The sequence below is a fragment of the Peromyscus eremicus genome, chromosome 1 (assembly GCF_949786415.1).
Source record: "Peromyscus eremicus chromosome 1, PerEre_H2_v1, whole genome shotgun sequence".
Taxonomy (NCBI): Eukaryota; Metazoa; Chordata; class Mammalia; order Rodentia; family Cricetidae; genus Peromyscus; species Peromyscus eremicus.
In genome coordinates this window covers 15311363-15336448 of record NC_081416.1, presented here as the reverse complement: position 1 = coordinate 15336448, position 25086 = coordinate 15311363, and the positions used below count along the sequence as shown (strand labels likewise).

General features: G+C 48.7%; 1 protein-coding gene across 2 annotated transcripts in view; it reads left to right on the top strand.

Moving 5' to 3' along the window:
• Positions 1-25086, top strand: part of Cnnm2 (cyclin and CBS domain divalent metal cation transport mediator 2) — a 135965-nt gene that overhangs the window by 99384 nt on the left and 11495 nt on the right. For both annotated transcript variants that reach the window (XM_059256907.1, XM_059256899.1), the window contains exons 2-5: positions 2640-2783; positions 6961-7098; positions 9063-9232; positions 22927-23020. In XM_059256907.1, coding sequence (XP_059112890.1) covers positions 2640-2783; positions 6961-7098; positions 9063-9232; positions 22927-23020 — 546 coding nt within the window. The remainder of the gene's footprint in view (positions 1-2639; positions 2784-6960; positions 7099-9062; positions 9233-22926; positions 23021-25086) is intronic.

Below are 25086 nucleotides of genomic sequence, written 5' to 3'. Positions count from 1 at the left end.
GCAGGGCTGGAGAAATGGCTCAGCAGTTAAAAGCACTGGCTGCTCGGCCGGGCGGTGGTGGCGCACGCATTTAATCCCAGCGCTCGGGAGGCAGAGCCAGGCGGATCTTTGTGAGTTCGAGGCCAGCCTGGTCTACAGAGTGAGATCCAGGAAAGGCTCCAAAGCTACACAGAGAAACCCTGTCTCGAAAAACCAAAAAAAAAAAAAAAAAAAAAGCACTGGCTGCTCTTCCAGAGGACCTACCTGGGTTCATTGAATTCCTATGTTGGTGGCTTACAACTCCAGTCCCAGAGGTCCAGCATTTCTTATCTGACCTTCACGGGCACCGGGCATACAGGTGGTACACAGACATCCATGCAGGCAAAGCATCCAGCACATAAAATAAAAACATACGAATCTCAAAAGAATTGGCTCAGTCTTGCAGCTCTTTAAAAGATGGCTGGACCAGATTGCTCACTATTTTAATGGTTGCGTTCATTACTGTGACCACCCATCTCATCCAAGACGCCGTTACCGAGGGCTGGGGAAAGGGCTTGCTGGTTAAAGTGCTTGCTGTGAACTGATGAAGCCCCGAGCTTGGGTCCTCCAGCCCTCACGGAGGAAGCGGGCATGGCAGCACATGCCTGTAAGTCCAGCTCTGCTCTGAGGGCGACAGGCCAGCAGACTTGCCAGCTGGTGAGCTCTAGGTCCAGTGAGACACCTTGTGTCAAACAGTAGGAAAGGATCAGTGGAGAAGACACACTTGGCCTCAATAGGCACACTCATGCCCTGTGCGCGCACACACACACACACACACACACACACACTCATTGCACACAAAAGCCTTTACTAAGAATGTATCAAAATCATGATGTTGGATGTGAGTTTCTTAGAATTATAATTTTCTACTGAAATTACAATTTTTCTTTGTTTTTAAAGATTGATTTATTTATTATGAATATAGTGTTCTGCCTGCAGGCCAGAATAGGGCGCCAGATCTCATTACGGATGGTTGTGAGCCACCATGTGGTTGCTGGGAATTGAACTCAGGACCTGTGGAAGAACAGGCAGTGCTCTTACCCGCTGAGCCCTCTCTCCAGCCCGAAATTACAATTTTTTAATCATTAACATCAAATTCTGCCCATGGTTTTTCTTGACAAAATAAGCTCACTTGTTGATTCCCTTCCAAATGTCTGTCTACCAGATAACCATGTCTAAACCACGGTTTGTCATGTGGTCATTCTGTTTAGTGACATCAGCTTGGCCTGGGTGGATGTATGTTGGGCCTCGCCTGGCATGTCTGAGGTCCTGGGTTCCTTCCTCAGCACTATAAAAAGTAAAGTGTGTTGAAGGCTACTCACAACCAAGCCACCTAAGTGTCTTTTTCTCAAGACAACCATTGTTACGTTAGACTGTGTTGTGTGTCTCAGGTCATCAAGTGGAATGTTCAAAGAGGCCCATTTGGGGTAAGGATCTAATTGTACTGCTGTAGTGAGGATGTTCTTAGAGACAGCCTCTCCCTTCCTACTGTGGGTATGTGCTGGAGGGTAGTGATGACTGCTGTTTATCTCCAGGGTGGCATTCTGGGACAAGGGAGGGATCTTTGCACTGTGGTCCAGAATCAGCACAATGGAGAAGGCAGGTAACATTTTAGGACTTGGGGGGACATGGCATTGCCTCAAAGGTCTTGGACCTCCCTGGAGATCTGTGGAGTTCTCTCTCCTTTTGAGAGAACTGTTAATGTCTCACAGAGGAAGAGCCGAATACCATGTCCATTAAGAAGCAAAGAGCTAGGTACAGGGCAGCCTGTGGACAATGGTGCTCCTCAGCATCCCTGCCTTAATGGCTCAGGAAGCCTCATCCATTTGGTTGTGGAGTTGGCAACACTTAAAAATGCTGAAACATAGACTTTGCTGGAAAAAATGCTGCCGGGGCTGTAGAAGACGGCCTCTCAGTGAAGTGCTCTGCTACACAAATGTCTGAGTTTGAATCCCCAGCATCCATGTAAAAAAGCAAGGCAGGAGGGCCAGGGAGGTGGCTCAGCAGACAGTGTTTGCCACATAATCATGAAGACTGGAGTTCAGATCCTCAACGCTTGTGTAAAAGTTGGGCGGGCATGGTGGCCTCCAGAGGCAGAGACAGGACCCTGGGGTAAGCTGGCTGTCTGGGTTAGCCAGTTTCTGTGAGCTCTGGGTTTAGTGGGAGGCCTTGCCTCAAAAGTGAAGAGTGATGGAGGAGGCTACCTAGTGTCGGCTTCAGGGCTCCACATACAAGCATGTGTGCATGTGCCCACACACATGCACGCAGGCACACATGCACATCTCATACATCTGTACACATGCCAGGGAAAGAGGATGCCAGGTACAGCGATGTGTGCTTTTTAACCCTGGTACTGGGGAGGTGGAGACAGAAGGAAGGATCCAGCGGTCCTCACTGGCCAGCCCTCCTGGGGAATCAGCTAGAGCCTGTCTCAAAAATAATGTGGAGAGTGACGAGGAGGACCGGAGCTTGACCTGGCAGGAGTGATAGAGGGAACAAGGCCTGGGTTTGCTCCCCCGCACAGAAAGAGGGAAGCAGCGTCTGGCTGTTCCTAAGGCACCCAAGGAGCCTGCTAGGAGCCTGGGAAATGACCTCTGCCACTTTGTCTTCTGTCTCTAAAGGTAAATCCCACCTGGCCATTGTGCAGCGTGTGAACAATGAGGGTGAAGGGGACCCGTTTTATGAAGTCCTGGGGATTGTCACCTTGGAAGACGTGATTGAAGAAATCATCAAGTCTGAGATCTTGGATGAGACAGACCTGTACAGTAAGTACCAGTGTCTGCGTGTGTCCAGACCTTTGCTGCTGCCAGCCTGCCCTGTAAACCTCGCTCCCGGTGGTGGGCCCTCTATTATAATCACACGGTGTGCGGTGTGCAGTGTACGGTGTGCACACCGGCTCTGGGCTGCCTCGCAGCGCTGCTTAGTGCCCTACTGAAGTGGACGAAGAGGCAGATTCAGTGACACTGAGTGCAGCTTCTCTAACACAGACAGCTTCTCTTCCACAGGCAGCTTCTCTAACATAGGCAGCTTCTCTTCCACAGGCAGCTTCTCTTCCACAGGCAGCTTCTCTAACACAGGCAGCTTCTCTAACACAGGCAGCTTCTCTAACACAGGCAGCTTCTCTAACACAGGCAGCTTCTCTAACACAGGCAGGCAGCTTCTCTAACACAGGCAGCTTCTCTTCCACAGGCAGCTTCTCTAACACAGGCAGCTTCTCTTCCACAGGCAGCTTCTCTAACACAGGCAGCTTCTCTAACACAGGCAGCTTCTCTTTCACAGGCAGCTTCTCTAACACAGGCAGCTTCTCTAACACAGGCAGCTTCTCTAACACAGGCAGCTTCTCTTCCACAGGCAGCTTCTCTAACACAGGCAGCTTCTCTTCCACAGGCAGTTTCTCTAACACAGGCAGCTTCTCTTCCACAGGCAGCTTCTCTTCCACAGGCAGCTTCTCTAACACAGGCAGCTTCTCTAACACAGGCAGCTTCTCTTTCACAGGCAGCTTCTCTAACACAGGCAGCTTCTCTAACACAGGCAGCTTCTCTAACACAGGCAGCTTCTCTTCCACAGGCAGCTTCTCTAACACAGGCAGCTTCTCTAACACAGGCAGCTTCTCTAACATAGGCAGCTTCTCTAACACAGGCAGCTTCTCTAACACAGGCAGGCAGCTTCTCTAACACAGGCAGCTTCTCTAACATAGGCAGCTTCTCTTCCACAGGCAGCTTCTCTTGGCCATGAGTCCACATCCAAGACAGGAAACTCTGCTCTCAGATTTTTCAGACAGTTTTACATCCTTCTCACTGGTTTATGTTACACAGCTAGGCAAAATGTTTTCCAATAAATTTATTTCTCCTTGAGTTTGTAATTCACATATTTAACAAGAGAATTTGTTTAGTTAAATTGGGAGGTGGCAGCTGATTACATTTCCTTGTTCCAGAACCTGTGGGCGGGGGGTAGATGAACTGAGCAAGGGCAGTTGACTGGGACAGTAATGCCGGGTATGCCCTGGAGTGGCGTTCAGTGTGTGTGCAGTAAGAATAGCAGAGCTGTGGAGATGCTCAGGTGGCAGGATGATTGCTGTGCATGAGGACCTGAGTTTGGGTTCCTAGTATCCACATGAGAGCTGGGGGTGGTGTTGTGTGCCAATGATTCTAGTGCTGGGAGGCAGAGACTTGAAAATAGTGTTGTGGGGGGGGGGCGGGCTGGGGTGACTCCTCAGGCCAGTTGCTGAGCTCTAGGCTCAATAAGATACCCCTTTTCTAAGATAATTCATAAATAAATAAGGTAGGCAGCAATCGATGGGCACATTCAAATGTTGACCTCTGCCCTCCACAGATGCATTCACAGGTACATAATCCACCATGTGCAGAGAGTATAGTTTTCTTGTTGTCTGTTTTACGGCCTTCTTTTGAAGGGCAGATGGGAATGGTGAGTATTTAGATCAGGCAGTCCCAGGCTCAGTGAACTTGCCCCCTGAGTACTGGACCTGCAGCTTGTTTCATTGACGTGTACAACTCACTCCCTGCACCAGGGAACTTCGGCCTCTACCCTCCGCCCTACCTTATCATATGAGGATCTTTCTTTTTAAAATGTGTTTATTTTGTGTATGGGTATTTCGCCTGCACACATGCATCACATGCATGCAGTATCCAAGAGTGCCAGAAGAGGGCAGTAGATCCTCTGGGACTGGAGTTACAGGTGGTTGTGAGCTGCCATGTGGGTGCTGGGAATTAAACCCGGGTCCTCTGGAAGAGCAGCCATGTGAGGCTCCTGGGAGTTGGGCGGGGACAGAGCACCTGAACTCTGTTTATCCTCTCAGCTTTGAAACAGAGCCTGTAGGACTTGGGCTATCCTAGTGCCCTGTGGCATTCCGGGAAAAGCTTGCCTTGTTCAAAAGGAGAGTGATTTTATCCAGTCTTCTTACAAGGGCATGCTATACATTTTAAAATCTCCAAAGTTTTGTAGCACCTAACGAAAGAAAAACTTCTAAATTGCTAAGAATTATCTTTGAAAAGGGTGTCCTTGTTTACTTTACATCTGTATACATTCTTGTCTGTTTTATGCTCTTTACATTTGGAAGGTAGTTAGATAAAGCAAGAAATCTATGGAGTCTGTCTAAAGGGCAAAGAATTTATTAAGGGGAAAAACTCACTGTACAGAACAGATTTGACACAGGTTCTGGAATGCTGTTCTGGCTGCTGGATCAGTCCTGAATTCAAGTCCACAAGGGAGCAAAGAGAGCGATGTCTATATGCATCTCAGGTCTTAAAGGTCCCGAGAGACCATGCCCCAGGGGCATGTACTTCAAGGTCATAGGCAGGTGGAGCAGTTCCTGCTGCATCTCTAGGGGTGGTGCTTCAACGTCATAGACAGAGCAGCTCCCCACTGCAGTTGGAGGCTTCCTAGTAGAGAATGTTGTTTGATTATGCTCTTCCCATCCTTTTATGGTCCTGTCCGATGTAGTGAGTCCACATGTACAGTGCATTTGTGGAGGTTAGTGGAGAGCCGGGCGGGGTGTGCAGTGACTTTCCTCCCCTGCCTTATGTGGGTTCCAAGCTCCAGCTCTGGTTACTTCCCCACTGAGCCATGTCACCAGCCCCTCTTCATTCAGATCGAATCTGTGCCTGTGTATTTCTGTTTCCCCTGGGGTAGCACTTGCCAATGGGAGGACAATATAAATGTTTATGAAATCTTAAATACTCTTTTATGGAAATGTTACTAAATGTTACTAAAGCCCCAGTGAGGGGACTCAGTTCATGGAGAAGTGTTGCATGACATGACCTCTTGGTGTGAAACGCTGAACTTGTGACTTCCGGGTTATCTCAGTCTAGGTGAGAGGTCAGCCATGATTACAGCTAGTTGCCATTAGAGAACTTTTTTAAGTTTCATATTGACTTACACGTTCCAATTTTCAAAATACCTTGAGATAGAAGTGTAGAAGCCTCACAGAAGGCCTAGTCATTGACATTTGACCCTGGACAAGAGAGCAATTCAGACCTTGAGGGCAGAGACAGGGTTGGGTCCTTGTCCTTTGTTTCTTTGTCTTACTTTTCTTTTGAGGTGGTGATGTTTGAGACGGAGTTGCACATGTAGCCTAGGCTGGCTTTGACCATATCCTTCTCCTTCCTCAGCCTTCTAGGTGCTGGAATTTCAAGTCTACACCACTATACACAGCTCCGGTCTCGTCATGTTGGGTTTTTCTTCATCAGCACTTTATTTAAAAAAATGGCTTTGGAGGAGATCCCTTCTAGATCAGGGGTTGGCAAACCATAGCCATGGGTGTCTGCCACCTGATGTCCTGTGTCCTAACAAGGCAAGAATGGCTTTTCATGATGTTTAATGACTGAGGAGAATCAACAGAATAATTACTTTGTGACATGTAGAACTGAAACAAAAGGGACGTTTCCGTAAAGCGTGGCTGTGGAGTCGGCAACAAAAGCCGGAACCTGAGGACTTCCTCTGGCCTCGTCCAGAGGAGGCTGGTTCACTCCTCCGGGATCACCCCGGTGTTTGCCTGACCTTGACCACCTCATAGTCCCATAGTCCGGGGCAGGAATGAAGCCTCGAGGATGAACAGGGCATTCCTGGAAGGAGCCTGGTTCTTGAGGAATCTCCTTTGTGTTCACTGTCTGTCACCTGAGGCCGAGAGGCCCTCTACAGGCACAGAGGGCTTCCCTCAGGGGTAGCCTGTGGCTGCTCCTCCCCTGCAGTGGTTTTGTAGCACTTGAGGCGGTCTGCTGCTCTGTGATTCTGTATGCTCCTTGTGGGGTTGTGTCCTGTCTGTGGGGCTCTCTAAGACAGTCCGGTTTCCTGCTGTGCCTTACTGCGGACCGAGGAGCGGCTGTGCTCCCGGCCCGGTCCACCGGTCCCTGGAGAGGTCAAACAGTGTTTTGTCTCTCTCCTCGATGAAGAGCCTGATCTGTCTTCTCTCTTTCATCCCCTCAGCTGATAACAGAACAAAAAAGAAGGTGGCCCACCGTGAGAGAAAGCAGGACTTCTCTGCCTTTAAGCAGACGGACAGCGAGATGAAGGTTAAAATATCACCGCAGCTTCTCCTGGCCATGCACCGTTTCCTAGCAACAGGCAAGTGTGCTTATCACAGTGTGAGATCTGCAGGCCCTGGAGCCTTCCTCACCAGGCTGACTGGGGGGCTGGGGGTGGAGGCTGGGAAATGGGGTGACAAGTAATGCCACTTTGTGTTTTGTTTTTTGTTTTTGTTCTGTTTTGTTCTCTTTAAATCCTCTCCTCTCCTGTGTTCAGTGTCGGCATGAACCCTCTGAGACATTTGCCAGGGGTGGACCAGTAACTTAAAATTGGTCTGAAAGGTAAGGATGAATGTCAGTGCCACACTGCATGTGTACGGTAGGCCAGCTGAGCCTTGCAGCTGAGCCCCGCGGGGGGCCAGCTGACAGTGGAGTAGGCCGACAGTGCAAGCCAGGAGCCCCTCTTTGATGGGACAGTTGGGTAATTCTCTCTTCAGCTTGCCTTGGAAGAACACTTGGACACCAGTGGTAACGCGGGTGCTAAAACTCACAAAGAAGAAAAGCAGACATGCAGAATTAAGTCCTTATCTTTTACCGTTTTGATGAAATGAAAGATTCTGAGTTTGGCCCGGATTTCTCAGGGGCTTCTTCAAGTCAGATTGTTAACTTGGGCCCCATCCAGAGGCAAATGCTCACATGGTTAAAGTCACCAGCCCAGCCAGCACTGACTGCTTCCAAGCGGTCACGGTTGAAAGGCCCAAGAGACTGACTAATCCCCTCACATCCCCAAATGGCCCTCCAAGATATGAAGGGTGAGCTCTCTTGGCCAGGGGAAGTGGGAGAAAAATCTGGAAGCTCCCAGAGGCTTGCAGAAGATATCTGTTTCCGAGATGGGCCAGTAGGTTTCAACCACATGCAATGTGTTTATACAGGTGCCCTGAAAGGTCAGCAGGAACACGGGGCAGAATGTCACCTACTGTCAGGTCCATGGATGTGCTCACTGTTCACATTTATGACATGGGAAAATATCCATGACTTCCTGGATATCAGAGTATGTGTATACCAAGACCACACTGTGGTTCTGTGTGTACTCATACACACAAGTACACAGGAACACATGCCTAGGCAAAGCCCTGGAAAGAAATACTCACCAAATTGCTCTGAATGACTCTAAGCAGTCAGCTTACAGATGATTTTAATTTTCTTTATTTTTCTGTATTTTCCAAATTCCCTGCAATGTACTGTCTTACTATGAAAAAGTCACAGATGTGAATCCAGAGTTTGTAGCTTTCGTATATAGCATATAATTAAAAAATAAGTTAGACAATATTTTGCTATTATTCTCTTCCTGTTCTGGTACTGTTGTTGCTCATTGTGGAAGAACCACACTTACAGCTCAGTGTTACCCTACTCTGCCTCTGAGAGACCATGAAGTCCACATTTACAATGGCACCTGGGAGTCAGCAGCTTTGACATTTCTGTTCTTTTAAATGAAGTGACTGTCTTTGTCAGTGCTGACTCCCATTTCCTTCTTCATTGGCAAGTCGGAGTGCATGTTGATGTGTGCACGGCCTTGCTTTTATTCTGAATCTCTCCCTCAGTGGTCCCTGGAATTCCTCAGGAGAGCGTTGTGGGAGAGCAGGAGGTGGAGCCCCGGTCTATGCACAGGCACTAACCCCCCCCCCCCCCCCGCCCCCCCAATGTTTCCCGACCGTGGTTCCTCCCTTGGCTGTGGGCAAACAGTCATGCAGTTGTAGCTTGTGTTGAAGGGGTGTCCTGGACTCAAGCAGGGAGTCTGCTGATGGTGGGTTTTCATTTCCATCAATCAGAGGTACAGGGCACTCATATGAGACAGAGACCAAGGGCAGGCTGAACAGGAAAGATTAAAAAGGACCAGACATGCGTATGCCACTGTTGCCATTTCTCCAGGTAATCTGACCCCAGGGGGTCGCACACGGAAGTCTGGTTCATCTGTGTGTATCCTTGTCGCCAAGTGTTCTTCCGCTCGGAGCTCCTCAGCTGCCCTTCTTTGAAGTGTAATGTCAAGTTGTGTTTGTGTCTTAGAAGTAGAAGCGTTTAGCCCATCCCAGATGTCAGAGAAGATCCTCCTCAGGCTGCTAAAGCACCCCAATGTCATCCAGGAGCTGAAGTATGATGAGAAGAACAAGAAAGCCCCCGAGTGCTACCTCTACCAGCGCAACAAACCTGTAGACTACTTCGTTCTCATTCTGCAGGTCAGGAGTCATCTACGCTCGCCCTCACTGAGTCCCCGTCTTCCCTTCTGAGAAGGCCTGGTGTAGGCAAGGGGCTTTGCCTACTTAACTTATGTATGGTGTTTATAGGGGGCCTTGGATCTGCTTGCATAGCTGGGTGATGATTCCAATATGAGGTAGGGCCACTCATTTCGTGTCTAAGACCAAAGGCGCTTCATGCTTGGCTGCTGTGCCGGGCCAAGTGAGGAATGCCATTACTGACTTCTGAAGTGTTGGTAATGTGCCTGTCGCTGGCCAGGTCTTGGTGGGCATTGGAAATGTATTGTTCAGGGTTCCTTGGATTCTCTTTCTAGCCTCTTTTCTTTGGCTCATTCTCTTCAGGACTTGGTCTTTTATAGTGACTAAGACACCGTAGGCTGTCTTCTGTTATCACCATATCTTAGTACCTGTCCTAGTAACACCATGAACCTCATCCATTTATTGTTTATGATGCTGGTTCCTAACCAGACTGTTTGCTAGGAGCTGATGGAATAATGATGATCCCCTAAAATCGTGGTGATTAATAGTGACCAACGCCTTCTCACTAATGTGACACCCCTCCAAATGTGGTGGGGAGGCCATTGCTTGCAGCCCTTTTTGAGGACTTGAGATATTACAGGTACCCATAGCCGGCATTGCCCTTGGGCTACCCTGAGTAGAACCCTAATTTGGGGACTTTGGTCCTCTTCAGGAGCAAGCCACTTTTTCATGGAGCCTAGGCTCCTTAATGTCTAGGACACGAACTGTTAAGCTGCCTCAGTTTTTGTAGTTACTTCCTGCATGGAGGCATCGGGAGAGCGTAATTAGTACTTGGCAGGCCCTAAAATTTACGTGAGTTGAGCAAGACCCCAGTTATTTCAGTGGGTGAAGTTGCTCCCTACTGTGTAGATGTCAGGAACTCAGGCTGGTGTGTGGTCATGTGACTCTGCTGGTGTCTGGAAACAAGTGACAGGAAGAAAGACCCCCTAGGATGTCTGCTTACAGCCACTGCCTCATAGGCTGTCTCAGAAACCTTTCCAAGCAATCCCAGCACTCGGGAGGCAGAGCCAGGCGGATTTCTGTGAGTTCAAGGCCAGCCTGGGCTACAGAGTGAGCTCCAGGACAGGCACCAAAACTACACAGAGAAACCCTGTCTCGAAAAACCGAACAAACAACAACAACAAAAAAAAAACCTTTCACAGATTTATTTTTGGTTGGTGTTTTGCCTTTATGTGTGTCTGTGCACCACACGTGTGCCTGAGACCCCCAGAAGCCAAAAGGAGGCATCATCAGATCTCCTGGAACTGGAGTAACAGAGCTTGTGAGCCACAGTGTGGGTGCTGGGAACTGAATCCAGGTCTTCTGTGAGAGCAGCCAGTGCTCTTATCTGTTGAGGGTGTTGAATCCCCTAGAGCTAGAGTTACAGGTAGTTGTGAACTGCCGGTGTGGGTGTTGGGAACTGAGCTCAGGTCTTCTGAAAGAGCAGTGTCTGTTCTTAACCACTGAGCCATCTTTCCAGATCCAATTAGATTTTTTAAAATGTATGTGTTTGTTTCAGTTCTTAAAAAAATTACTGTTGCCCGGCGGTGGCGGCACACACTTCTAATCCCAGCACTCGGGAGGCAGAGGCAGGCAGATCTCTGAGTTCGAGGCCAGCCTGGTCTACAGAGTGATTTTCAGATCAGCCAGGGCTATACAGGGAAACCCTGTCTCAATCCCCGCCCCCACCCAGAGAAATGATTGTCTTTTGTGCGTCAGTGATGAGGGAGGGGCTTGTGTGGAGGTCGAGGATAACTTTTGCAGTAGGTCTCTCCTTCCATTTTTAATGAGTTCCAAGGGATTGAACTCAGGTCACCAGACTTACTCAGCAAGTGCCTTTACACACTGACTCATCTCATAAGCCCCAAACCATGAATTATCAAAATAAGCTTCATGGGAATTGCGGGGAGATGGCTCAGTGGTTTCGAGCACTTGCTGCTCTGGCAGAGGACCTGGTTCAGTTCCCAGCACCCATGTAATGGCTCCCAAACATTTGTAATTCCAGTCCCTGGGGATTCAGTGCCTTCTTCTGATCTCTTCAGGCATCAGACATGCATGTGGTGGTACACACACGTTCATAGAAACAAGACATTCATATACATAAAATAAATACATCTTTAAAAAGTTTTATGGAGGATCTGGGGATGTGGCTCAGTGGCTAGAGTATACAAGACCCTGAGTTCAATCCCCAGCAGCACATAAACCAGGCGTGGTGGTATATAATGTCAGCAGCAGGGAGGTGGGGCAAGGAGCAGCAGGTTAAAGGTCATCCTGAGTCACATAGCAAGTTGAAGGCCAACCTGGAATGCATGAGACCTTGTCTCAAACAAATAGATACAGAAACATTTTTTGGAAAAGATATATTATAGTCCCCTTTTATTTATAAGAAAGTCATTTAGTACATGTTTTTTTTTTGTTTTTTTTTTGGTTTTTTTTTTTCGAGACAGAGTTTCTCTGTGTAGCTTTGCGCCTTTCCTGGAACTCACTTGGTAGTCCAGGCTGGCCTCGAACTCACAGTGATCCACCTGGCTCTGCCTCCTGAGTGCTGGGATTAAAGGCATGCGCTACCACCGCCCGGCCATTTAGTACATGTTTGATAGGTCATTTAGACACATCTATCTGTCTGAATGCATCTGCATGTTAGATACTGTGGCTTGTTTGTTGAGCTGATGTCATGGGTTTTATAAGTAGCATGTGTGGTTGATAAACAGCCCTATGGGGGTACTTAAGTTGCAGACATTGGCAAAAGCCATGTTCTTGCAAACTAGCCAATTATCCGAGGTACCAGAGAATAACAGGACAAAATATCGTGCCACCCTCGGTCAATCTGGCGTAGCTGTTTTCTTTTGCCAAGTACATTCCACCCTAAAATACTGCCACCCCAGCACAATCCATGCCAGGTTATGGAGCATGCTCTCTGCATTTCATGCAGCCAGAGGAAAGCAGCAGCATCTTCCTTCTCTGCTTGCCTGGGTGTAGTGAGATTTTCTTCTGCAACTCCAGAAAAACTTCTTAAGTAATTGATTTGGAAACTAGAATTACATTGTAGAAACATGTCATTTTAATATTATTTGGAACAGGCTCTTGTGTAGCCTAGGCTGGCCTCAGACTTCCTATGTAACTGAAGGTGACCTTGACCTTTTTTCCAATGTGTATACGGTATGCACATTTTTGCATGTGTTTGGGCATATGTACACATGTTAATGTGCTTGTAGAGGCCCCAGGTTCATATTGGGGATCATCTTCTATTGCTCTTCTACCTTATTCATTGAAGCAGGGACTCCTGGCTAGTCTTGCTGGCCAGCTGGCTCTGTGTCTCCCTTCTGAAGCTGGAATTAGAGGTGAGCCACCACACCCAGCTGGCATTGATGTGGGTTTCTGGGGTCTTTATGGTTAGGCAGCAAGTGTTCGACTTTCACAGTGTCTCCCACCCTGAGCTTGTGTAGTCAGGTGTTTCTCTCCTGCCCACCAGCTCCCGAATAACTGACACAGAGGCTTAATATTACTTATAAAGCCAGCTCCCGAATAACTGACACAGAGGCTTAATATTACTTATAAATGGTCGGCTAATAGCTCAGGCTTGTTACTAGCTAACTCTTAAACTTGAATTAACCCATATTTCTTATCTATACTTTGTGATTCATGGCTTGTTACCTCATTTTCTACATGTCCTGCTTCCTTAGCAGCTGGCTGGCATCTCCTGACTCTGCCCTTCTTCCTCCCAGAGTCCTCTGTGTCTGGCTGTCCCACTTATACTTCCTGCCTGGCTATCAGCCTGTCAGCTTTTTATTAACCAATGAGAGTAATACATATTCACAGTGTACAGGAGGATTATTCCACAGCAAGCTTGAACTTCTGATCCTTTTGCCTTTGCAGTCCTGGGATGATATGTTTATGTCACCATACCTGGTTTACATGGTTCTGAAGCCAAACCCAGGGCTTGGTGCATGCTTGGCAAGCGCTCTGCCAACTGAACTGCTTCTCTTTGCCCATCATTTAAATTTTTTAGTTGAAGTCCCATATTAAATAAAGTTCAGCTTCTTCAAAGAAATGATTCAAGTGAACCTAATTAAAATAATATTTTGTCACATATAACAAAATATAAACTCTCTATGAATAAAAACAAAACTTCAAGTTTTATTTCAAAAAGTAGACTTTTAAAATGTAAATGGATTTTAATAAATGATATGATAATAGCATGATGTCACAATGAAATATGTATTGGCTCTACATGTTTTAAATGACTTCTGGAAACATGTATCTAAAAGTAGCAATGTGGCAGGGACCATAACTTGGTAGAGTACTTGCCTAGCGAGTGAGGACCTGAGTGCCTCCTCAGAACCCAAGAAAAGAGTTGAGCACATGGTGGTGAGTCTGTAATCCCAGCACTGAGGGTGGACACAGCTGGGTCCTTGGGGGCTCTTTGGCCAGACAGCCTAGTCTATAATCTGTGAGCCCCAGACCAATGAGAGACCTCATCTAAAACACACATCTGCACGCACAACTGCACACACGTGTGCATACCATGGTGAGCATATAGACGTCAGAGGACAACCCGTGGGGGTCTGGTCTCTTCTTCCACCATGTGGGTTTCAGAATCCAACTATAGTCCTTGGGTGTGATGGCAGGTGCCTTTCCCTCTGAGCCATTTTTCAGGCCCCCAAGGCATAATTACAATGGCAGTGTTTTCCCACCAGCATACTAAGAACACTTGGACAGTAATTTTAAATTATATAACCAGTAAAATAAAATTAAGATTTAGAGATAGTCAAACAAAGCCAGAGAAATATTCTTTTTAGACGGTTAGTTTTGCTATTCTGGGACAGGATATTATATACGGTCAGGCTGGCCTCATACTTGCTGTGTAGGCGAGGATGACCTTGAACTCTTGACTGTCCTGTCTTTACCACCCAAGTACTGGGAACACAGACATGAACACTGCAGTTTATATGTGATTCATCAAAAGAGGTCGTACTGTGTCCCAGTGTTTATTACAGTAAATATAAAAAGACAAGTTTCATAAACTACCTAGGTTGATCATGATGAAATTAGGAATATTTACACAGTGGGGTGCTGGGGGTGCACCCCATTGGGAGACTGCTTGCCTTCCTGCACCCCAGCACTGTAAAAGTGTGGTGTACACCTGTAATGCCAGCACTGAGGAGACAGAGGCAGAAGGAGCAGGAGTCCCAGGGCATCCTGGGCTATACATTTTGAGTTTGAGGCCAGCCTGAACCATGTGAGCCCCTGCCTCTTTAAAAGACAGAAAAGTCTTTGAAATATGTAATTAAGCTTTTAGTTTCCAACTTGAAGTAACATTATATACCTTAGTGTATACAATTATGTAATAAATACATAATTGGAAAGATCAGTGAATATAATATATTCTCGTTTGTGTAGAAGAAAATAAAATTTCACCGTTCTTCCTCAGAAACTTACACAGAGCTCTGGGGATCCACCGCTGTACTGTGGTTACAGATGTGTACAGCTGCCCCTGGCTTTTATTGGGTTTGGGGATCAAATCCAGGTCCACATGCTGGCATGCACTTTACCCACTGAGCCATTTTCCCAGCTTCTCTTTATTTTTTATTACAAATTGTTATCTGAAATTATTTGTGCAGACTGATGGCACTCAGAACATTTCTGTTTGTGACTGTGTATGTTTTGACCATTTCTGTCTTCAGGGAATCCCCTCCCGCCTCTCCTCACCCCTCTGTTCTCCTCTCTTCATATTGTGTGTTGTTTGCTTCTGCATATGAGAGGAAACACTGCCCCCAAAAAGCTACATAAATAATGCAATTCTTTGTTTTGTTTTTCAAGACAAGAGTGTCTCTGTGTAGCCTTTGCTGTCCTGGAACTTACTCTGTAGACCAGGCTGGACTTCAACTCAGAGATCCACGTGTCTCTATCTCCTGCGTGCTGGGATTAAAGGCATGTGCCACCACTGCCCAGCAACTAATGTAATTTATAAAATAAAGAACAAATGATAAGCCGGGCAGTGGCGGCGCACGCCTTTAATCCCAGCACTCGGGAGGCAGAGCCAGGTGGATCTCTGTGAGTTCGAGGCCAGCCTGGGCTACAGAGTAAGTTCCAGGAAAGGCACAAAGCTACACAGAGAAACCTTGTCTCAAAAAAACAAAAAAAAAAAGAACAAATGATAAATAGACAGAAAAAGTGCTTACAAACAGACTATATTCCCTAAATTAACAGTCTCATATATAAACCATTGTTTCCCAATACTATCCATGAAAACATATAGCAAATCCATTATAAAAGAGTAGAAACTGCTCACATGACTAGGCGCTGATCAAGTTTGAGATGGTGGCGTGAGAGAGCATTATGTTGTGAAGAAGTGTGAAGCACACACGGCGGTCGAGGTCGGGCTGGAGAGCTGGCTCAGCAGTCAGAGCACTGGCTGTTCTGCAGAGGACCCAGGTTTGGGTCTCAACACCCACACGGTAGCTCACAAACACCCATAACTCCAGTTCCAGGGGATCCAGTGCCCTCTTCTGACCTCCGTGGGAATGCACGTGGTGCACATACAGGCAGAATATCCATGTACATGACAGAAATCAATCTAACAAGTTGATTGTGTGTGCACAGTAATTGTAACTGCTAGACACGGTTTCCTTCTCAAAGGCAAGATGTACTAGATCACTGTCATTTACAGTTGGTGTTTTGTAGTAAAGTGCTGTTGGCCCTCTGAGGAGTGGCATATCTAAATAAGTCAATGGAGAAGAGTGCACTGCCTTTCCCAGCACTTGTGGGGCGTGGCCAGTCTCAGGAGGGGCGTGGCCAGTCTCAAGCCGTTTGCAGAAGGCCCAGCCCTTTGCCAGTCTTTGCCGGGTGTTCAGTGGACAAGAACTTTCCCTGGCATTAATCTTCTTGCTCATTTCATGTGCAAATTAATGCTCCCCCCTTTTTTTTTTCTTTTTCAACTGTCCCATTCATACTTTTTGAAAAGCTTCTGGTACAGATTTCAAAGACATTTTTGCTCTACAATAGGTTTACTCTTTTTCAGATCAGTATTTAGTACTAAGTGTGCGATCAACTCCACTTGTCCAGTGTGGTGGCCTCCTTTGCCTTAAGCATGCCTGAGCCTCTGGTCCTGGCTGACTGACCTCTCTAGTCCTTGGTTGTGTTTGAGCGACCCTGAATGTTCGCACAGTACACGCAGCTGCTGTTTAACCTGCAGTGGCGTGCCTGAACTGTCCCTGTGAGGTCCACCCCCTCCTGTCCTCTCCTGCTCAGGCTCAGACTCAGACTCCTGCGCCTGAATCGTGCAGATCCCCACGTGCTTCATTTCTGACAAGCACCCTGCAGCCACTGAGTCAGGCAGCTTGGCACCAGTATGGTGTAAGCACCCAGGCTCAGGGTCCACTAGAGGATGAAGCTGTACACAAATTAATATTTGACCACCAATGTTGTAAAGGTATACGTTATGAAGTGAGCTTGCAGAACCCCAGGCTTCCACGTGCAGCCACCAGATAGAAAGCCGTGACTAGAGAGCATGCAAGATCCAGAGTCACACAAGGAACACACAGCATCTCTGAGTGGCATGGCCAAGAATCACCCCGTGTTTGCGCTCTTAGCATCCAGTTGCCCTTGCTTTCTTTCCATTGCAACCCCCCCCCCTTTTTTTTCCTTCACAAGATCTCATGCAGCCCAAGCTGGCCTTGAGCATGTTACATAGTTGATTATGACCGTGAACTGCCCATGCCTCCCTAAGTGCTGGGTTTACAGGCACATGCCAGGCTTTCTGAGGATCAAACTCAGGGCTTTGTACACATCAGGCAGGCACCCTACCAGCTGAGCTACATCCTTTCTGATGGCGGGTCCCACTGGTTGGTTTGTGTGGGCAATCTAAACCAGACAGGCATAGCAAGCATCTAGCCTGGGAGTGAGCCAGCCAGTGTGTGCTGGCCAGTGTGGGGAAGGGGCTTCAGCCTGCCTCAGTCGGCCACACTAACCACCGAGGTTATCCACCGTGTGGGTTACTGGGCCATACAGACTCGAGTAGCGTCCCTTCTGACTATACAGCCAGAGGTCGGAGCTGACTAGCGCACATCGGCTCTTAGAAGAAGTCCGCTAATACTTCATCCAGAGGAAGGTGGGTGGGGATCCTGTGCCTGAGTTCTTACTCAGGCAGCTGTCCTTGCTTGACACTGTTACACCTCCTTCCAGAGCCTTTTAAAAACTATTAAGAATTGTTTTTAGACAGGGCCTTGCTATGTAGCCCTGGCTGGCCTTGAACTTATGATCTTCCTATTTCTGCTTCCTGAGTATTGGTTTATAGTGATGTGCTACCATATCTGGCTAGGCCTCCTTCCCAACCTGTCAGCTTGCAAACATCCCTGGCTCCTCTGAGAAAGCCTGGAGTCCATCATGTCCTGTCCTGATTTTTTTTTTGTAATTTTATAGAATAAGTTTATGAATATTTCAAAAGTAAAGTCAATAATGTAGGTCCTTTTCCTGTATGGAAAAGTTGTATGCAAAGACACCTACTTGATTTTAAGCCATTTCCTGTAGGGATGGCTCTGATCTCACACTACTGAAGTTATTTGAAATGATCTTTTTGAAACTACTGACACTTAAATGAACAGATGTCCCTAAACCTGTCTGTCAGAAAAGCTTTCCTCTGCAGAGGGTGGCCTGTGCCGGTGAGGGTGGCCTGAGCTAGGGAGGGTGGCCTGTACCAGTGAGGGTGGCCTGGGTCGGGGAGGGTGGCCTGGGCTAGAGAGGGTGGCCTGGGTGGGGTAGGTTTAAACTCTAGCAGATGGAGAATTATAGGCTCCTGGGACCATAGGAATCCTGTAAATTGTTGTGATTTTGATTGTTTTAGATTTATTTTATTATTTTATGTGTGTGAGTGCTTTGCCTGCGTGCATCTCTGTGCACCGTGTATGTGCTCAGTGCCCTTGGAGGTCAGAAGGGGGCATCAGATGCCCTGAAACTGGAGTTATAGATAATGATGAGCTGCCTTGTGGGGGCTGGGCCCCAAGCCTGGGTCCTCTGCAAGAGCTACAAGTGCTCCACACTGCTGAACTGTCCGCAGACCTCTGTTGTGTTTTTATTTTCATCTGTTACTTTCTTTTTGTTTGTCTGTTTGTTTGAGACAGGGTTTCTCTGTATAGCCCTGGCTGTCCTGGAACTCACTTGGTAGCCCAGGCTGGCCTCGAACTCACAGAGATCCGCCTGGCTCTGCCTCCCGAGTGCTGCGATTAAAGGCATGCGCCGGCGCTGCTGCTGCCGCCGCCGCCGCCGCCGCCGCCGCCGCCGCCGCCACCACCACCACCACCACCACCACCACTGCCCAGCTTCATGTGTTACTTTTTATAACTTGGGCACTATTTTTTTCTGCCAAAACTGTGCCGCAGCATGTGTTGGGGATCAGAAAACACCCCGCAGGAGTTAGTTCTCACCCTCCCTTGTGGATCCTGGGGTCACACTTGGGTGGTCAGGCTTGGCCACAGCTACCTTTACCTACCGAGCCATCTTGGCAGCCCCGTTTTCTGGTTTATGCATTTATTTGTTGGGAATTTCAGTGTACGCACTGCATTTTAATTATGCTTACATACACACACACACACACACACACACACACACACACACACACACACACCCGACTCCTCCAGAGTCCCATCTCCCACTTTCTGTCGTACTTTTTAAGCTGTTGTAATGTTGTAAGTGGCCCCTGAACACGGCTGTGACATTGTCACCAGTAGGAGGAAAGATGAGACAAGAATGGTTGCAGGACATTTTTCACAGACAATTCATGCTCAGTTTGAAGGCATGTTTGTTGAAACTACATTTTCTTTATTTCTTCTTTTTCTTTTTTTTTTTTTTCTCGTTTTTTTTTTCGAGACAGGGTTTCTCTGTGGTATTTTGGAGCCTGTCCTGGATCTCACTTTGTAACCCAGGCTGGCCTCGAACTCACAGAGACCCACCTGTCTCTGCCTCCCAAGTGCTAGGATTAAATGCGTGCGCCGCCGCCGCCACTACCACCACCACCACCACCACCACCACCACCGCCCGGCTGAAACTACATTTTCTAAATTGGAGGGGCAGTTAAAATATGTGGTCTTTTCTGGAATGATGGCAAACAATAGATAATGAAATGAAAATGTGGTGGCTCTTCTCTGCTGCCGGTTCTCAGAGCCCGAACACATGGGCACGTGGGAGCCACTGGCCCAGCACGATCACAGTAGCTGATGGTTGAGACTCTGGCATCCAAGAGGAGAATAGTTAGCAGGCTCTACCCTACCTGGTGCCTGCCCTGAGGATTTAGGGGATGGCTGTGGTCTCCACTGTGGGTGTGGAATCTCTCTGTAGCCATCCTTGATTAGTCAGAAGACCCAATCCTGTGCCTTTGTGGGAGTATTAGAGACCAGAAAACAGTTTCCAGATCTGGGGCTTTTGCCCACAAACAGCCAGAACATGAGACTCCAAACCTTGCATGTTCCTGAAGTTACCTGAAGAGCTTCGGTTCTCCTACACAGTTCATACCTCATACTGATGAGCCCAGAACACCTGGAAGTGGGAGCTGGGGCCGGCCTTTGGGACCCTGTTCTTTGGAAGTTACCAGGTGAAGCTCCTAGTCAGCACAGGGTCCTGCCAGTCTCTACCTCCTTCCTGAGAGGCTGGCCCGGGCTTGTTTCTGGGAGGGGGACTACTACCCTTTCAGTTCCGATGGTTGATCACAAAGTGGGAACTCACATCCACTTGCAGAGACACAGAACACACAGACTGTGTGGTTTGTGAAACAACCCAGAATCCCTGGAGGAAGAAGTCTGTGAGGCTTTGGTTTGACTGTGCAGTTCAGTAGAGGTGTGCTGCAGCATCCCTGAGTAGTTCAGTAGAGGTGTGCTGCAGCATCCCTGAGTAGTTCACTAGAGAGGTGTGCTGCAGCATCCCTGAGTAGTTCAGTAGAGGTGTGCTGCAGCATCCCTGAGTAGTTCACTAGAGAGATGTGCTGCAGCATCCCTGAGTAGTTCAGTAGAGGTGTGCTGCAGCATCCCTGAAGTAGTGCGCATCAGTGCTGTGCAGACCAAGGCTCTTCAGGATGACACTGTCATGGCGCCTGAGCCTGAGTGCTCCCAGCTTCACCTTCTCTAAATTCATCTCTGTCCCTACCATCACCTCCTTCTCTTTCTCTTCGAGGGGTCTACCCTTCAAAGAACGCTGCCCTGGCACCCACTGTGCCTAGCACCCTATTCTCTCTGCTTCTTTTCCACACCAACTTTGAAATAGCCCCTGTGGCTTTTCTCAGCAGAGCCACGCTAACGTGGACTGGGCTATCTTCCTGAACCACTGTTCCTCTGCAAAATCTGCCCTCAGCCTCGTCCCAGGAGCTCTGTGGCCTTGCCTGTCTGTGCAGGCCTGGAAGCCTGACTGCTGTCACCTGCCTTAGACCTTCCTTCATACCGTGGCTCAGCCAGATCTGCCATCCTTAGGCTTCCTGCAGAAAGCGTGTCTTCATGCTAGAACAGGAAGTAAATGTGTCTCTCGGAACTTTGCTTGTGTGTGTATGCACTCGTGCGTGTGTACATGCATGTGCTTGTGTGCATGCATGCATGGTAGTGCATGTGGAGGCCAGAGATAGTTTCCATTATTGCTTTCCACCTTATCTTTTGAGGCAGGATCTCTCAGTGAACCCAGAGCTCATCGATTGGCTAAAATGACTGGCCAGTGACCTCCAAAGATGCACCTGTGTCGATCTCCACCAAGCACTAGGGTTTCAGATGTGACTGGCGCTTGTCTCCTACATGGGTGCTAGGGATCCAAACCTAGGTCCTCACGCTTGTTTGGCAGGCATTTTACCAACTAAGCCATCTCTTCAGCCCCCACTTCTGGGAGTATTTTCCAGATAGGGTCTGCTCTGTAGCCCAGCTTGGCCTGGAACTTTGGCTGCATAGGCCTACCAAACTGGCTTCGAACTTAAACCCTCCTGCCTCTGCCTCTTGAGTGCTAGGCCTGCAGGCACTGCTACCATGCCTGGTGATGACTCTTTACATTTTTGTCTCTTCTTCAGGGTGTGTTTGTTTGAGGCCTTCTGTAACTAGCTTTCTGGGCAGCCTTCCACCCACTGGACTATAGTCAGGGAATGAGAGCTGGCTCCTCAGGGCTCACGGCACCTCCTTGCAGGCCTAGCTGCATGGCTGGGCAGCTTTTACACTTTGCAGATTGCTTTAAAATTATGGGTTGAAAGGCTGAGCGCAGCCGGGCAGTGGAGTACTTGCCTGGCATGCACAAGGGGCAGGCTTAGAGCGTCAGGCACCTCACCAACACAAATGATCTGGATTTGAAGTTCCTTCCTTATGCCGAGAGTTGGTTGGGACTGGGCGAGCTAGGGTTTCCATGGGGTGAAGGGAACCTAAAGAGAGGCTTAGGCGGGTTTCTGGTGTGTGAGCTGTAAAAGGAGGGTCTCCCCAAATCCAGAATTTAATGCACTCCAGTAGGAAGTGTTCCAGGTACCAGAGTTCACGTGAGTGGGGCGGCAGGTGTTGAGAGCTTGTTCGATCTCCTGCCTTTCCCAGCTCTGCCTTCCCAGTTTGTGAGAGGGACCAGCTGCGTCTGCCTCTGGGAGCATTAGTGAGTTAGAAAGTGTGCCTGCCTGCCTCCTCTTCCTCCCTCCTCCTCTCCCCCTCCTCCCTCTTTTTTGACACTCTCTTATATAGCCCAGGAGGGTCTTGAATTCCTTATCCCCCTGCCTTGACTTTCCAAGTCCTGCGATTGCAGGCATGTGCCACCATGCCTGGTTTAATGGTTCCTTTTTAGCAAGTGGTAGCTTGCTGGCTTGCCCCTTGCACAGGATGTTCTGGGGAGCTGATATGGGCGATGTGAACACACTGCTCTAGCCCTTCGCTGGGACATATTTCTGTAGCCCGGAACAGGCTGCTGATGGTCACCCCCAAGGCTGCGGGGATGGAAAGGGTGATGGAGGAGGAGAGGTCTCAGGCATGCCAGAGCATGAAGAGCAGCTGCTCAGAGGAGTTTCTTCTGATTGAGGGAGACTTTCTCAGGCTGCTTTCCCCAGCAGTGCCCTCAGGGAGCCTGGCAAGGTGTCTGCTCGGATGCCCAGAGCCCTGGGCTTGGGGAAGAAAACAGGTCCCTGGAGCCAGTTCACACCTCTCTGTTCCAAGGACACATGGCATGCTGACCCTTGACCCTGCTGCTTCCCAGCTCCAGCTCCTCCTGGGGCAGCCAGGAGAGTCTCCTCAGCATTGTCTCCTCAATTCTTTTTTTTTTTTTTTTTTTTTTTTTTTGGTTTTTTGGAGACAGGGTTTTTCTGTGTAGCTTTGCGCCTTTCCTGGAACTCGCTTTGGAGACCAGTCTGGCCTCGAACTCACAGAGATCCGCCTGGCTCTGCCTCCCGAGTGCTGGGATTAAAGGCGTGCGCCACCACCGCCCGGCTGCCAGTTCTTTTTATTACTGAGGCCCTTGAAGAGCTGGGGACATGGGGAGGTGTTAGGTGGGTCCACAGGTACTGTCACTTCCAGACGTTCAGTCAAATCCAGTTTTCTAGTTGAAAGAAATATACCTTCCCTTTATTTTCCAAAGCCTTTCTTCTGGGGATTGTGGGAGAGGAGTTTAGATAAACCTGAGAAGAACTAGCTTTATGTGCAAATCCAACTGAAAGTCCCCCTTTTCCTCCACAGGGGAAGGTGGAAGTGGAGGCTGGGAAGGAAGGGATGAAGTTTGAAGCGAGTGCTTTCTCATACTATGGTGTAATGGCCCTCACAGCCTCTCCAGGTGAGTGCTCCAGCCTCTGGGCACGGGACTCCTCACCCATCAGTCCTCCCAGCGCCCCCTGACCAGCGTGGTTTCCACCTACACCAAACAGCTGTGCAGACCAGGGGAGACAGAATATTAGGAACTCCTGTGTCACGGCCCCTCTCCCTCCTTGAACTTCGTATAAATGGACCTACAGGGAATGTAGCAGGTTGGGTGTGGTGCCCCAGCCTAGTGCTGCGGCCATCTGTGCCCTCTTCCCGTGTGAACATGGAGCACGGCACTTAGCTCTCTCACTGCCGGTCAGTGCTGGGGCAGTGTGGGTCACTTACCTTACTGTTGTGACAAAATTCCTGACGAAGGCCGCTTAAGGCAGGAAGGTTTATATCAGGTGATGGTATCAGGTGATGGTTTGAGATGTCGTCGTGGCCAGGGGACTACAGTGGCAGGGCCACGAGGCAGCCTGTGGTGACTCCACAGGAAGCAGGAAGGGATGGACGCTTGTTCAGTCCAGGACCCTAGCCTGTGGGTGGCATCCCCACACTCTTCTCCATCCAGCTGCACCTCCCTGGAAATACCCGCATAGAGGTACCAGAAGTGTGTTTCCATGGTGATTGTAAACCCAGGGAATTGACACTTAGATCAGCCATCTCAGGCTGTTTCCTGTGAAAACTCCATGTCTTCTGGTGGGGGTGCACGCTCGGTTCTGTTGAGTTGCCGGTCAGCTTTAGTACTCCTAGAAGTCTAGTACTTGCCATAGTGTTCTCCTGCCTGGCGTGGGAAGTGTCCCTATCTCCACCCAAAGTCTGAGCTGTGCATCGTAGCTACTCTGGGGATTTTCTGCTGCACCTTCCTGAGGATGAAGGAGTTGTGACTGTTTATCTAGAGTGGGCTGTTTGGGGTGGGTGGGTATGCCATGGGGAACTGAGCAAGTTCTGAGATTCTGAGGTGCCTGAAAGGTAACCTGTCCCAGCAGGGGTGTCTGCACCCAACTCTGCCGTGCTCCCAACCCCTGGGGCTCTAGCTGTCCCATGGCTTGCCTTCTCTGCCAAGGAGCAGGTCAGGCAGGTAAACGGAGGTGCTGGAGTGCCACCTTGTGGCCAAAATATAAAGACCATTCTGTACCAGGAAACCTTCCCAAAGCCCAAAGCTAACCCTAACCCACCTTAAAGGAGGACTGTCAAACTGAAACAAAAGTAAACAAACAAACAAACAAAAATCTTAACAGGGATGGGGATGGGGACCGTCAGGCAAGCTTATCTTTGTGACACTGGTCTTCCCCCACTCTCCCACCCAGCAGTGTGACAGACATGAGGTTGTTACCATCAGGAAGCCAGTGAACTCTCCTCACTGTCCTGGGCAGGTGTCACAGTCCCAAGGGCACACTGCCCCCATTGCCACCACGTACAAATGTAGGTGGTCTTTGTTGTAAACTGGAGGTGGCCTTCATCCCCTCTGCTTGGGGACACTTGAGAGGGCTTTGTGACCGGGCAGGGAAAGACCTGCGATGCAGGTTATATGACATTGAGAAAAGACCTTTGGTGTCCTATAGCAACCAGGAGAGCTGAATGGGGCGCTGTCTGGGTATACAGGGTGTTGTGACCCTTAAAATATAAAGGATCCCGGGAGGTAGAGGCAGGAGGATTGCTACAAGTTCAGGGTCAGTGTTGTCTACTTTGTGAGCTTTAAACCAGCTAGGTCTGCATAGCAAGACCTTGTCTCACATGTCAAAACAAAGGATGAGAAACAACAACAAAACCACAGGAGGAAATGTTACATCATGAAAGGTGTTATTGTTCTGGGACCGCGTTCCTCAAGTTAGCCCAGGTTAGCAGACCCACACCTACAAGGTAGCTCTGAAAAGAAATGAGAGCAGTACATCTTTGCTGGTTACTGGATATTTAAACCTCAACACTAGCCCAGCACATATTGAACCATAGTATAAGGAAAATCCCACTGAGAAAGTCAGCAAAAAGGCTGGGATGGTGGCCACACCTCCAGGGCCAGCATGTGGGGAAGGAGGTGGGAGGGCCAGGAGTTTTAGGCTAGCCTGAGCTATGTAGTGAGTTTGAGGCCAGCCCTAGACT